We start from the raw sequence: 15,065 nt of genomic DNA on the forward strand, positions 1-15,065 counted from the left end.
GGGATTGGGGTGCCCTGACCCAAAGGCAGAGGACGGACAAGAACATCCCCGGTGCTGCATCTGTACAGCACTTGATGGTGAACCTTGGTTTCTGGGGTCCCAAGCATCAGTGGGATGTGGTGCAAAGAGGAGGTGCTTTGGAGCCAAGGACATGGCTCCCAGCCCTGTCACCTCCTTCCTGTGTGGCCCTGGGCCTGTCTCTCCCCTCACGGAAGGCCTTGGTTTGGCCTTCTGTAACGTGCAGGTTCTAGATGGGACGGTCAAGGGTCCCTCCCACGCTGAGTGGCCGAGCCTCGCAGGCGCCAAGGGTACGGCACCTGGGAAAGCTGTGCAGAGGCCTTGGTTGGGGGGGAGTCCACGGGAGTTAGGGCAGTGTCTCTCCATTTTGATCCCCAACGCCTGCATTCAACTGACTCCATGCAGCTTGTTAAAAATCCCCAATCTGGACTCCACCCAAGACTCACTGCATTTGAACCTCTGGGATGGGCTTCCAGAGAAATTGACATTTTCAAACCCTACTCCCACCTGGCTAGGTGATTCTGCTGTGCACAGAAGTCTGAGTGTCTAGCATCTATCCAGGTCCTTCCAGCCTCCCCTGCTTCTTGCCTGCCAGCCCCTGCAGTGTGGGTTTTGGGGGGTACACAGGAGATGGCGAGGGAGGTCTCAGAGCATCCTGTGTCTGGTGGAGTCTGGGGGCTCAGGTGGTTGGGTCCTGACTGTGGTTTTGCATTTGACTGGTGGGAGCCTGCCCCGGGGGTGGACAGTGGCAAGAGGACAGCGTTGGCGTGATGGTGTCTCCCAGCCTGGCATTTCTCAGACACATGCCCCCCCACACCCACCCCAGCTGATGTCCCCTATCCCCCGGCCCAGAGCAGGGAACAGGGTGTGTAAACTGGGCTTACTCCGTGGGTACAGGCATCATTCACACACACACACGTGCACACACACCATGAATCCACAACTGACACACAACCTTGATTGTGCACACACACACACACGTGCACACACACAATCTTTCTTGTACACACACAAACGCTCATGTTCTTCCCTAAACATCTAGAACTACACTAAATGTTCTCACCATCACTTTGCTTTACACACACACACACATGCATCCTTATATGTAGCCTAGAGGCACGTAGATTTGTCCACTCGCCCTGCTGACAGATGTCCATCCCCAAAGCCCCTGGACACAGGCTTGCTTATTTGCGCTCATGCTTAGCCACATGAGCTGGCCGCCAGCAGCCCCTGGGACCCCCTTGTGTTCACTCCCGTTGCACACGCACCTCCTCTGCGCACGTGTGTGCCCACAAAGCCAGCCGCTGCGTCTCTGCCTGCCATTCTTACCAGCCCCCGGGCCCCCGGGCCGCCCCACACCTCATCCCTGAGCTGCTGTCTGCCTTTGCACGGTAACCAGATGAGACAAGCAATTTATGACACCAGCTGTCTCTGTTAAAAACCGGATCTCACACACACACACGAGGGGAGGCCAATTACCCAGAGCCCAGCCCTGCCAGAAGCCACAAGGGAGATGGAGTGGGGGTAGAATGTGGCCACCCAGAGTGATGAGTGGCACCTGACTTGAGGATTCCCAGCCCTCCCTGCTATCCCTGGGAATCCGGCGTCCTCCTCCCCCAGGGTCCAGGGGAGCCTGCCCTCTCCTCTCTGTGGTTGCTCCCCTGGCCCAGCTCCCGGGCCCAGGAGATGCAGAAGCAGACTCAGGGTGGAGAACAGGCGGGCAGGGAGTCTAGAGGAAGAGTGGTCCAGGGCCACCATGGCAACAAGGAAGGCAGGAACCCCGTGCCCCTCCTGCTGCTCAGTAAGCCAGGGGGAGGCTGCATCGCTGTCCCCTCTTCCTCTCCATTTTTATTCTCCTTGCTCCTCTCTGAGCAGGTGTCCTGCACCCTGCTGTGGTTTCCGTCTGCCTAGAATACCTGCTCCCTTCCTGGCCTCAACCCAATACTTCATCCACTCTACTGCCTGGGCCACTTCCACTCTGGACCTCGGAATCAGACCCAGGTTCAAAATCTTCACTCCTCCACTGACAGACTGGGCAGCCTGAGTGAATGGCAGCCCTTCAGCGACTTCAGTTTTTGCATCTATAGAAGGCATGTTCATTTCTGTACAAATATTGACGGACAGCCCCCTCTGTAGCCGGCTGTCCTGGGAGTGGTGGATACCACATTGAACACAGCAAAGTCGCAGCCCTCCTGGGCTTCAGGTTCTGCTGGAGGAGTTGGAAGACACCCATCTCAGACGTTTAAGTGAGATGATTATGTTTCTTCACCGTCTCACCTGCTGTGTCCATGGCTGCCCTCCTGGAATCAAACACACCTCATGAAAGGAACTCAATCAATAAGCGAACGCTTGAATGCACAAATGGCTCGAGCCCTGTGCTGAGGCTGACTCCAGCTAAGCCTTTCTCTAGCGCTAGTTGATCTCTGCACTGGGCCTCGGAGGGAGCTTTCTCAGCGTAATTCCTGAGTGGTTGGATGGAGACACATCTAAGTAGACTTTAGAACATTCCTTCCTTCTCTGACTTGTTGATTCACGACACAAACGTACATTATAAGGACAGACTGTGTGCCAATCCCATGCTAGGCACTCGGGGTTGAGTGAGGTGGGGAAGAGACTTCTAGGTGAGGATTGCATGGCAGAAGTTTTTAGATATGCTTATCACATTTTACAGGAAGCTTTCACATATATTTGGGTTTTTAAAAAGTGTTGCTAACCACTCTGGGGCATAGGTCCGATGAACACTTTGCAGATGAGGAAACCGAGACTCCAAGACTATCAGTGACTTGCTTGAGAACACAGAGCCAGGAAGTGACAGCCCCAAGGAGGAACTGAGCCTCTTCACACTTGGTCCAGCATTCTAGCCACCATGCATCACTTTCAGTGTCCCTTTCCCTACAGCTACAACTCTATAAGGCAGCCATGGCTCTTGCCCATTTTGCAAAATTAATTAATTAATTAATTTATGGCTGCGTTGGGTCTTCGTTGCTGCGTGCGGGCTTTCTCTAGTTGTGGTGAGCGGGGGCTACTCTTCGTTGTGGTGCGCAGGCTTCTCATTGCGGTGGCTTCTGTTGTTGCAGAGCGTGGGCTCCAGGTGCACGGGCTCAGTAGTTGCGGCACATGGGCTCAGTAGTTGTGGCACACGGGCTTAGTTGCTCCGCAGCATGTGGGATCTTCCCAGACCAGGGCTCCAACCCGTGTCCCCTGCATTGGCAGGCGGATTCCTAACCATTGTGCCACCAGGGAAGCCTGCTCTTGCCCATTTTAATAGCCTGGGAGCTGCCTGGAACCTGCCGGTGCTGGGATTTGAACCTGGGCTGGCCTGACTCTGGAGCCCAGGCGCCATGACTCCTCCATGTCTAATCAGTTCATTAAAAACCCTCCTTGCAAACTCTCCCTCTCACTGCCCAGCCACAGAAACCTCAGCTGTTCCATTTCCAGGAGATCAAATTCCTTCCCGGCTGGAGAGGAGTTGGGATGTTGTAGGCAGGCGATTTAAACAGCTCCAGCAAAGTACACCAGCAGTTTTCACTCTCTGCCACTATTACACTTTCCAGCCGCGGTGGGATTGGCCCACAAGTGGGATATCAAGTTTATTACAGCTATTTCCAACCTATAAATGGTTTTGTGGAACACAAAGAGAAGGAGGTTGGGGGGTGGGGGAGCTGATTTTTACCCCCTTCTTTTTTTTTCTCTTCCGGGTGAGGGCACCCAGAGACATTGGGAGGAGGCTAGAGTTGGAGACTTATTTGTTTTTCAGATGGAAAACCCTGGTTGGCCCCCACAGGCTCTCACGCTGCTGGCAGGACTCAGTCCGTTTGCCACGCTTTGGTGGCTCCGCCTGAAAATCAACCCAGCCTGGCCGAAGCCAGATTTGCTGGTCGGGGACAGCTGGCGCCCTGGGACACGGTCGGGCAGGCTCGGGACCCGTGGGCAGCTGTTGAGCCTTGGCTGGGCAAACCGAGCGTGAATAAGTGTGGCCTCTAGGGCCAGCTGTTCTAGAATCAGAACCTTTGGGCATTCGGGGTAGAAATGGCCCTCAGAGGTCACCCTGCCCCACGTCTCTTCATTGAGCATTTAGGGCAACTGAGGCCCGGAGAAGGGAGACGTGCAGAGAGATTTAGAACCCAGGTCTCCGTCCAGTGTAGTTGATCAGTCAGGGACTGGATACCGACCAGGGTTCTTGACCTCCCCAATAAATAGAAATTGACGAGAGGCCAGACAAGAAATTCAGGCAAGGCTTTATTGGGGCCCCTGCTGAAGCAGGGGGTAGCGAGAACAAGTGAGAGGTTCCCTTGCTCGCTTGCCGAGCTGGGGGGCAAGCTGGTTCCTTAGATGGGGTGAGGGTAGGGGTGTGTCCAGATAGGTGGCTTAGGTGTTCTGCCCCAGTCCCCTTGTGGTGTTTTGTGTGCAGGGGGCATGCGCAGTACACTGCTTTTGCCCTGACACCCAGTTTTTGCTCCCGGCTCTTCAGAAGTGGTAGATACGTTTTTTTTTTTGGTCTTTTTGTATCTTTTGGTCCAGAATTTACCCCAACTGTGCATGCATTCAGTTATTTTTAGTCCCATATAGTTTCTTTGTATTTGGTTGCTTGAGGAGAAACTTGTCTAGGTACAAGCACTGCAGCAAAGGGCCCCAGGTCCCAGCCTGTCTCAGAATGACCTCCGAGAAAAAATACCTCAGACCCGTGCTGGTTCCTTCTGGGGCATCACTGCACGGATGGCGCCTCCACCTTCCCCACTGGGCCTGGTCCTGTTGGGAAGCCCCATGAAACTGGGGCGTGGGCACAGAAGGCTGTTCTGGGGGCAGGTCTGTGTTGTAGGAATGGCTTCTCTTTTTCCTTGTGGCGCCCCAGCGCCTGGAATGTGGTAAGGGTTCAACTCACTCTAACAAATAGTTACTGAGTAAGAACCAGGTGCCCAGGGCACCTGGGCAGGGCAGATAAAGCCCCTGCCCTCATAGAGCTTATGTTCTAGAAGTAGCTCACATTCAAGCCCTGTTGATTGACTCACTAAAAATCTGTTGAATGAATGAATGAGTGAATGAACACACAAGCACATCTCCCTCTGGGGAAGGGAAAACCCACACATCTTTGGCTCTCCAACATCACCTTGACTGCCCCCACTAGCTTTGTCATTCTCTGTCTGCCCTGATCTCCCGGTCCCAACCCATTATGGGCACCGCGGGACTGTCTTGGAGCCCCCGAGACTAGCCTGCCACCATGTCCTTGTTCTGAGCCTCCTCGAGCTCCCTCTTTGGGCTGATAGAATAATATAATAATTCAGCAAGTTCCTGGGCCTCTGCTTTCCCCACACACAACCCCCAGCCCTCCAGTTCTCAGTTGCCCACACTGGTTTCTGGCTCCTCCCACCCGCCTCCCTCCCCAGAAATGGACCCCCTTCTTTCATTTACTGATTTTTTGCATCCTCTGGCTTTTCAGCAAGAGATACTCTGCTCTCCAGAGCTGAAGAGTGAGAAGGGACACAGAAAAAGAGGTGGTTCAGAGAAGTGTTAGTATTCATAAAAATAGCTGTCTCCACTGAGCATTGACCACACGCTGGGTGACCTTTCCAAGCCTTGTCTCGTTTAATCCTCCCAAGAAGATAGGTTGAGTTGTCCCCATTTTACAGATGAGGAAACTGAGGCTTAGAAAGGTGAAATAGCTTGCTCAAAAGCACAAAGTAGTAACCAAAAATCAAGAATTCGACTGGGGTATGGGAAATCAGTATTGCTTCTTGCTCAAAAGCCTCCCATAGGCAGGGAGAAGCAGCCTGAGACTAGATACCCCCTGAAAAGGGCCCACCTCCTCCAGGAAGACTCCTGTGATCACACCCCCCCCCCCAAAGGAATTCTTGGCTCCTCCATGAGCCTCAGATGACGCTTGGCAAATACCTGTTGCTACAGCCATGATCTCCCAGACTTTGGCCTCTCACTTAACTGTGGGTGGTGTTATCTCCCCCACCAGACTGTGAATAAGCTCATGATGGGCTGCAACGGTGTCTGAAATTCATTTCTTTCTCTCCGATGGGGACTAGAACTGTGCCTGTGTGTCTTAGGCCTGGCGACATGTTTCTAGAACTAAAGAGAAGGTGTCTTGCAGCATCTTCTCAGGCTTACACCATGCCCTCTGCCCACTGTCTGTGATTACCCCCACCCCCTCCCAGCCCCTGTCTTGAGGGGTTCAAACCTCCAAGAACTGCAGAATAACCTCCTTGCAAATAGCTACTTGCCTACTGGCCTGGGGCCTGAGAGTGAATTTGGAGTCTGTTACTTTCCTTTACCTTCCCTGAGGCTGAGGGAGGTCTGAGAGCCAGCTGCAGGGAGCTGGGACCGTGGATGCCTTGACTGGAAGGAGATCAGTGCTTGTCTCCGGCTGCCCGAGGCCAGTTTAACCACAGCAGCCAGACACGGGCCCCAGAGAAAAAGATGTAAATAAAACCAAAGTAAAACTAGGTGCGTCCTTGAAACTCCCCTGTCCCTGGGCCTGAAACAGCAATTTACGATTCAGATAATTCTTCGGTGCTTTATCTGGGGTGTGTGGGTATGTGTTGAGTACGTGTGGGGTGTGGGTGTATTTTCCCACTAATAAAAACCTCAGTCCCGGAGAATAAATTTGAGGAGACAGTTTTACTGACAGATTTTTTTTTCCTCCTTTGTATTAAAAAAAAAAAAAAAATGGAGTGAAATTTGAAATTGGGACGATAAGGGCTGCCGCATTTTAGGAGGAGATAAAAAAGCAGTACCTGAAGGGAGGCGAGGCTGCAAGTCAAACAGGCAGGATGCCTTCCACTTTTACGACTTTAGGAGAAGATTACTCAAACCTCCGCCGGGCTTCTGGCATCCTGCCTCCTGATGAGGCAGCCGCTGAGTGTAGAGAGAGAGGCCCCGAGAGGCGCTTAGCTCATCCTCAGCCTTTTCAGCCTAGTGGCTGGGATGTGAACCCTGGTCTGGGAGCCAGAGCTCTGCCAAGAGCCCCGTTGTGGGACCTCGGATGAATCACTTTGCCTCGCCAAGCCTCAGTTTCTTCATCTGCAAAATGGGAGATTACTGTCTATTCTGCTCTATACAAAGAGATGTGCTTCAAGCAGATTTCTCACCCTTGGTGTTGTTGACATTTGGGGCCAGAGAATTCTTTGGGGGCCTGTGCATCGTAGGATGGTCATAGCATCCCTGGCCTTTGCCTGGTAGATACGAGGACCACGTCTTGCCCCTGAGTTGTGACAACCAAAACTGGCTCCCGACATTGTCAAATGTCCCCGTGAGGAGGAGGGGGCAAAATTGTCCCCCAGTTCAGGGGCCTGGTTTACAGGTACTTTGCTCTTCTTCCTCAGGCTTCCTCCATTCTCATCATCCCCTGTTTGGGAAACAGGTGAGAGGCAATGTGAGAGGACCAGAGGATGAGATGTCTTGCCTTCTGACGGCACCCACGCACAGTCAGAAAAGCGCAGAGCCCTCAGAGAGGGAACAAGTGAAGTGTGTGAGCGGTGCATGAGCCTGCTGGAGACACAGAGGTGTGAGCTCGGCAAGGAGATGCCGTGTAGTGGGAAGTCCCACCACTGATCCCTCTCAGGGTCCTGGAGCTGGTGAATGTTGTCATCACTCTAACCCTCACCAGCCGGGGCTCCCTGGGGACCCCGGGACTAATAGAGGTCTCCTACGCACGGCACACAGCTGGCGCTCAATAAATGCTGGCTGGATCGCACTCAATCTGTGTTCCCTAAACCAGCAGCACTACCACCTTGGCCAGACAGATGTGGTCCAAGTCAGCTGGGGTCCAGATGTGCCCAAAGGAGGCCAGCTGCCCCGGGGCCAGTCCTCCCAAGAAGGTGGCAGACCCACCTCCAGGGCCGCCTTTGCTGGGCTGGGGAAGCACCTTTCGGCATCTCGAGCCCTCCCCCAAGCCCCTTGGAGAAACCCCATCCCAGCGTCTCCCCCCTCCGCCAAGCCCCTTGGAGAAACCCCATCCCAGCGTCTCCCCCCTCCCCCAAGCCCCTTGGAGAAACCCCACCCCCAGCCCCCTCTCCTGCCTGCAGCACACAGCCACAGGGAGTTAATTCCACTTCTTCAGGAAGCGGAGGCCTCCCTGTTGCAGGCTGTTAGCGAGGCTGCAACTCCATAATAGAGTTGCTGAGACAAGCGGAAAACTGCAGCGGAGTAAACAGATAAATAATTGAAGCAGTGACAACACATACCTTGCTGCTTTGTGGAGTAACACTTTCATTAGCGAGAGGCAGCACAGCAGCGGGGATGGGGATGCGGACAGGCGGCAGGTGGGATTAGGGCACACTTTGGTCTGGCTTTTAATCAGCTGTGAACAGCTGGGCACCTGTGCAGCCTTTGTCTTCCAGCGTGGGCTTTATTACCACCTCCTGAGAGCCCCTGCCTTCTCGGGGCCTCCTTCATATTCCTATGTGAAATGGGGACTTCCTGACACCCCTCCTGGCCTGTCCCAAGGGCAGCCAGAGGCAGGCAAGTCCCCCACACTGTCCTCTTCTCTCCATCGCTGGTGTCAGTAGACTCGGTTCTCCCTAGCCACCCCAGGTTCCCCTGTCTCCAGACAAGTCCCTTCAATCTCTTCTAAAGCCAGAGGGAGCTTGTAAATAGAATCTGAAACTCTGCACCTCCTTGGCCTTCGGGGGAGTTGAGTTCCTTTGCCCATCAGGCGCTCCCTGATGTGGCTCCCATTTCACTCCTTGGAGTCTACTCTCTTCACTTCCTCTCTGCCCCAGGCACTCTGAACACAGTCTCCTTTCGCTGAGCACAGATGCTTCTTTCCCACCCCAGGGCCTTTGCTCCTGCTGTCCCTTCTGCCTAGAAAGCACTCCCTCCATTTACTAGGCTGGTTCCTACTCTTCCTTCAGAAGACAACTTATGCACTGCTTCCTGCAGGAAGCGCTCCATGATTACCCTATCCCCAGGATGGGACCTCCCCCTCCTCTGGGCTCCCTAGCTATTCTGGTCTTCTCCCGTGAAGAATTTATTGGAAACCATTGCAGTTTAGCTTGTTTGAATCCGTATGAGATCTTGGTACAGGTGCCTGCCCTTGGCCCCATTTCTTCTCTCTTTCTATCCAGCCTGCTCCCCCATTCCCTCTCTCCTTGGGTGGGGTTGGCTTTGGCACTCTGGCTGACTCTGCAAAACACATTCACACTCTCTGGCCCTGTCTGCGGCTCCCCAAGGTTTGCTTGTTGTTTTTGCAAGGCCAAGTGGGATGCAGAAGTGGGACCACCTGGTGCATCGGTAAGGGCCAGAAGAAGAGGCAGCCCTACTCCTCCTTAGCTGTAGGACCTCAGGAGGCACTTGACTTCAGAGCCTCAGCCTGTACATCAGTGATGTGGGGATGACCCGGGAGGATAATAGCGATGGTTGTGACATCTCCCCCGAGAGGCTTCTCCTGGGGCTGCCTGCATCTCCCCAGCATCCCGGGAGCCCACTCACCGCCTGGAGGAAAGGGGTGGCAGGGCTGGCTGAGCACTCACCTGTGACTCCTCTGTGCTCTGTTGCAGGTGACGGATGGCGGCACCATCAAACAGAAGATCTTTACTTTCGACGCCATGTTCTCCACCAACTTCTCCCACATGGAGAACTACCGCAAGCGAGAGGACCTGGTGTACCAGTCCACCGTGAGGTGAGGGCTGGGTGGTGTCCGGGGGGCCACTTCTCTAGCCCTTTCATGTTTATCCCACACGCAGTGCTCTTGGAGTGGGGAGGGGGGGTCTCAGGATCACCCTCCATGGGCTTGGAAGGCAGAGCTGGGGCTGTGCTGCAGAAGGGGGACCCATTCCCAAGGGGAATCCTCCCCTGGAGGGAAGAAGCAGGAAGGGGTCAAGTTGCAGCTCTGCCACATGGAGCAGACCCTTTATGTCGGCCTCTCCAGACGGCTCCTCCAACAGTCCCGCAAAGTGGGTTTTCCAAACCCCTTTCCAGGTGAGGACACTGAGGTCCAGAGAGGGTGAGCAGTATGCCGAAAGTCACACAGCCAGAAATGCCAGAGGTGGGATGTAAACCAGCTCTACCCGGTTCAGAAGCCTGTGGAATACGTCCTATTGTTCCCCACGGGCTCTAAACCTGGGAAGGAAAACAGACCCTAAACAACCGGACCCTAGGTTCAAAGCAGCAACAGGGTGGGGAGGGAAGAGCCCTTGGGGATGGAGACACTTCATATTTCTACGCCTACCCCTTTCCTAGAAGACTTTAAGGTAGCGGATCCCCTTCTAGGCCCTGCTGTGTTCTAGGCGTGTGGGCACCCACGGCCCCACTCCCCTCCCACCCACTGCCTGAAAGGCCCCAATCCTATTTTATTGCTCTGACCCTTTACACTTGATGGGTGCTGTTCCCTTTGGCCACCTGGTAAACTCCTCATCAGCCTTCAGAACCCAGTCGAGCAGGTCCTCCTGTGGGACACCTTCTTTAGACAGCCCGCCACCCCAGCAGAACCGACCTCCCCCAAAGCCAATGGCTGCGGCTCCTCCAGAACACATGCACACACACACACGCACACACACACACACACACACACACGTGCACACACACACACACACACACACGTGCGCACACAAACACACGCGCGCGCGTGCATGCTTTTTCACACGACACAGCCAAACGCTTTGCCTGGTGGCCAGGCAGAAAGTGGCAGTCTGCTCCGAAGCTACAGGACAACCTGGCTACACCAGGCACGCAGGGAGAGGCTGCAGGAGACAAGCTGGCTCGCGCTGTGCTTCGTGGGTGCCTGTCGCGTCCCCGCTTATGCCTTACCCCTGACCCGCCAGGAGGATAAGGCCCCACTCTCCACACACAGGTTGGTCCTTCTCTCTGTGACCATGAGCACCAGGACAGAATGGGTGCTCCCCCTTCACCTTGCACCCTCAGCTCTCAACACGAGGCCTGACACACAGTAGGTACACAATAAAATTTGCAAATTGAGTGGATGACCCTGGGCACCCTCCTTGGCCCTTTGGGTGTCAGTTTCCCTGTGGATAAAAGTAGAAAATGGGACAAGAAGATCGCAAAGGGTAAATCCAGCCCTGCATGGGGAATCTGGCCGGTGGTCCTTCCATGCCCACTTTGGTGAGAACGGAAGGTGGGTGTCTCCCCTGGAGGACCTTTCTGGGTGCTCCTGTCTCTGGGCTTTGTGTTAGGAGCTCAGACCCAGCGTTTGTTGGGGGAATCTTGTGAGAATGTGGATGTGAAGGGCTCCAAAGAGGTGTACAAATGGCCACACAGATACCTTCATCCATCTATTTATGATTTCTCCTACACCCGCTTCCCAAAATGATTTGGGGTGCCTTAAAGCACACCTAAGACCCACCAGTTACCATCAAAATGAACAAAAGGTAAAAACTCATTTTGGAGAAGCAAATAGCTATCCTGGAGCCACAGCTGATTTTGCACAGGTGGACATTTAGATCACCTCCAGCTTCCCAGAAACCCGTCTCCGCCTGCCACACCTCTGCCTGGTTACCAAGGTCTCTGGGAAGCAACAGCTCCCCACATACCATCATTTTCAGTCCCCACCCATGGCTGCAGGTATGGTCTCCAGGGTGTTTCCTTGGCTCTGACCCCCACCATCTCATGTAACCAGAGCACAGCCCTGGTACGCAAAGACCTGGTTCAAAGCCCAGCTCAGCTACTTCCTGCTGACTTACCTTGGACCATAAGGACCTTGACCTCTCTCTGCCTTGGTGTCCTCACCTGTAAAGCAGGCTTAATATGATTGGCTTAAACAGTCGTTGTGGGGTTTGATGAGACTTACGTCTGATGGCTTGAGTTCTAATCCTGGCTCCTCCATCCCCTTGCTTTAGCGTAATCTTGGGTTGGTAACTCTGTGCCTGAGTTTCCCAGTCTCTAAAAGGGAATGACAACAGGACGAAGCTCACTGCAACCTCGAGAGTTGAGTTAATAATTTGTGTAAAGTGCAGCCGTAGTTGCTGAGTGGTGCACGCTCTTATTGCCTAGAAAAGCGCTCCTTTCCTCATCATAAAAAAAAAGCCCTCACCTTTCCTCAAATCTCACAAAACCTTCCCTGTGCACTCTTTCTCTTGATCCTCACTAACAACACTGGGAATGCAGGCAGGTATTATTATTATTATTAATTTCTGTAGTCCTGATTTGACAGATGGGGTCAAAGTTCAGCAAGGTCAAGGGACTTGCCCAAGGGTCCCCTGCTATAACAACATCAACTTGGTTGGACCTCAACCCACCTCATCCCACCCCTCCACCACACTGCCTTTCTCATTTTACAGCTGAGGAAACCGAGGCTCAGAGAGGGAAAGAGACTAGTCCAAGGTCACACAGCAGCTCAATTGTGGCCAGTGCTCTCTTCTTCCCCAGCCTTCTCCTGGAACCTTGGTTACAATGGGGGGCGGGTCTCCCAGGCAGAGAGCAGCAGGGCAGGGGGGCCTCAAGGAAGCCACAGAAGAAGGGAAGGAAGGAGCAGGCCCTCTTGGAGAGTCTGATTCTGTCACGGAGAGTTGCAGCCGCAGGAGCAGCTGTGCTGGCTGGCTGAGGCTGCTTCTGAGGCTGCAGGGCTTCGTTAGGGCTGGTGAGGGGTGTGGGACTCCATTTACATATAAATGAAGATGTTTACAAATTAATGCATCTCATCTAGAGAGAGTCCCAGCTCCGCAGCTGTCTGGGCCGCTTCCTCTTCAGCTGGGGAAAGTGGGAAGAGAATGAGACTGAGAAGATTACCAAGAGTTGGCAGAGAGCAATTTTCTGGGCAGCCAGGGGAGCCTTAGGGAATCCCAGAGCTTTTCCTCCCACTGGTGGGGTTCCCGGAGGGATGGGAGTCAGGTGGGGTGACAGGGCTTCTGTCCCCAGGTTGGGGGGTGCAGGTGTAGGGCCCCAGTTCATGACCTCTTGGGCAGGTCACTGCCCCTCTGCACACCCCAAAGATTCCATCGATCAAATGCCTTCCTAGTTCTGAGCCTCAGACCCCAGAGCTCCCAGTTTGGAATTGACAATAATTTATTCCTTCAAAGGATATTTAACTGAGCACCTACTAGGAGCCTGGTATGATGCAGGTGCCGGGGATCCAGTGGGGAACAAGAAAGACAGGGCTTTATACTCTCGTGGGGGAGACAGAGAGGAAACGAGGGAAGCAAGACGTCAATAAATTTTTCATGACACATTCCACAAAGATCTGGGTCCGATGGTGATCACGTAACGAGGGGCGAGCAGCTTGCAGTGCCAGGAGGACTAAGATGCTGGGGTGGCAGGCAGAGCCTCCCAGGAAGGTGGCCCTGGGCTGAGATCTGTGGGCTGGGAAGGAGCCATCCATGGCGGGGACAAGGCAGGTGTGGCAGACGTCGGAGCCCAAGTGCCAGGGAGTTGATGTCTGGGAGCAGCCTCGGCCAATGACTGCTGGGAGGTGTTAGATGAAACCCCAGTCCCCTCGTCCCTCCAGTGGGGCAACTCAGATGTGTCTTCTCCACTGTCCACGAGTTCCCCAGCGGGACTGAATAACCTCCAGGATGTACCTGTGTTGACTTCCCTCCCGCTCAATCCCCACTCCCTTTCCAGCTGCCTGGGATACCCTCCTAAATAAGCCAGCGGCTCCCAATAGATTCCTTGTCTCAGGTTCTGTTTCTCAGGGGCCCCTAAGTGGGGACATAGGATATTAGTAACAGTCCCACCTGCGGGCATCCTGCACATCTGCTATCCTCTACCCCTGCCCTCTCAGGCCCTGCCTCAGGCCCCGTTCACCTGTTCCATCAGGCCGGGCATAAGTGGACCAGATGCATGGACCCCGCCTCACTGAGGGGAAGATTGTGTGGGCAAAACTCATTAATCCCTGCAGAATGTGGCCATCCCCAAATGGCAGCTGTGACCTCCTTGGAGGTCAGGGTGAATCACAGCGAGCCCTCACCAGCCCCTGCTCCCCCCACCACACCTTGTGCCTTCTGTTTCCCGAAGTCCGCTGCAGTCCATGCCCCATCGCATCAGCCCAGGGTGTCCCTAGGAACACCAAGCAGGCTTCACTGGCCCTCATTTGGCGGTGAGGGAAATCTAGACTCAAGGGTTCAAGAGTGCGCCCCTCCCACGCCTTGCCCACCTCTCTTTGCCGAGGTCCTGCTTATCCTTTCAGGTTCAGCTTAAATGTTGCTTCCTCCAGGAAGCCCGCCCTGACTGCCCAGACTGGGCCAGGCACCCCAGTGCCCTTCCCCTCCCATACTCACTGCCCTGACACCGGGTATTCAAAGTGCCTCCTGCACTTGACCGGAAGCCCCACGAGGATGGGGATTGGGGGTGATGTCTTCACTGCCATCTCTCCAGCCACCCAGCCCAGCACCCCCTGCCCAGTGTGGACAATTTGTAGATAATTGTGGAGTGGATGAGTTAGTGGTAGAAGGCGTGGTGGATGTCTTTCACTGACGCTCTCACGGCTGCGGGATAAACTTTGGAAGAAGGAATTCAGGACTCCTCACCTTCCCCCAACCCGGGCATCATTTATTTATCACAAAGGAATGGAGCAATTGCTGTATGTCAGGGACGGTGCTGGTGATAAAATGGTGAACGAGACATAATCAGACCTGCTCTGGTGAGTCTTACGATGCAGGGGGTGAGAAGAGACAGACTATAAAAAAAAATGTGTTTGAAAGAATACGGAAAAATATCTTCAGTAGGTGATGAAGGAAATAAGGGAATGTGATGGAGATGATGAGAGTCGTGGAGTATGTGTGGCGGCGGTGGGGGGAAGGGGGAGCGTGCTAGGAGGTTTCTTATAGGAGACATCTGAGCAGGGATCTATAGGATAAAAGAAGCCTGACAGACCAGGCTGGAGGTAGGGAGGGCATTCCAGCACATTCTTTGCACAGCAAGTGCAAAGATCCTGAGGTGAGAAGCAGCTTGGCGTGATCTAGGAGCTGCCAGAGGGCAAGCGTGGCCAGAGTTCAGGGAGCAAGGAAACAAGTTGGCTTTTATTCTCAACGTCCTGGAAGCCACTGAAGGTTGGGGTCTGACGTGTTGTGTTGTAAAGCTCACCCCGGTTGCCAAGCGGAGCATGGCTTGGAGGGGTCAGGAAAGGAAGACAAAGCTTTCCTCAGAGGGGT

At 54.1% G+C, this 15,065-nt stretch overlaps 1 protein-coding gene across 3 annotated transcripts in view; it reads left to right on the plus strand.

The window, feature by feature from the left end:
- Positions 1 to 15,065, plus strand: part of IGSF21 (immunoglobin superfamily member 21) — a 269,529-nt gene that overhangs the window by 179,676 nt on the left and 74,788 nt on the right. For all 3 annotated transcript variants that reach the window (XM_060035127.1, XM_060035053.1, XM_069541461.1), the window contains exon 3: positions 9,522 to 9,643. In XM_060035127.1, coding sequence (XP_059891110.1) covers positions 9,522 to 9,643 — 122 coding nt within the window. The remainder of the gene's footprint in view (positions 1 to 9,521; positions 9,644 to 15,065) is intronic.

Source organism: Delphinus delphis, chromosome 1, assembly GCF_949987515.2.
Source record: "Delphinus delphis chromosome 1, mDelDel1.2, whole genome shotgun sequence".
Lineage (NCBI taxonomy): Eukaryota > Metazoa > Chordata > Mammalia > Artiodactyla > Delphinidae > Delphinus > Delphinus delphis.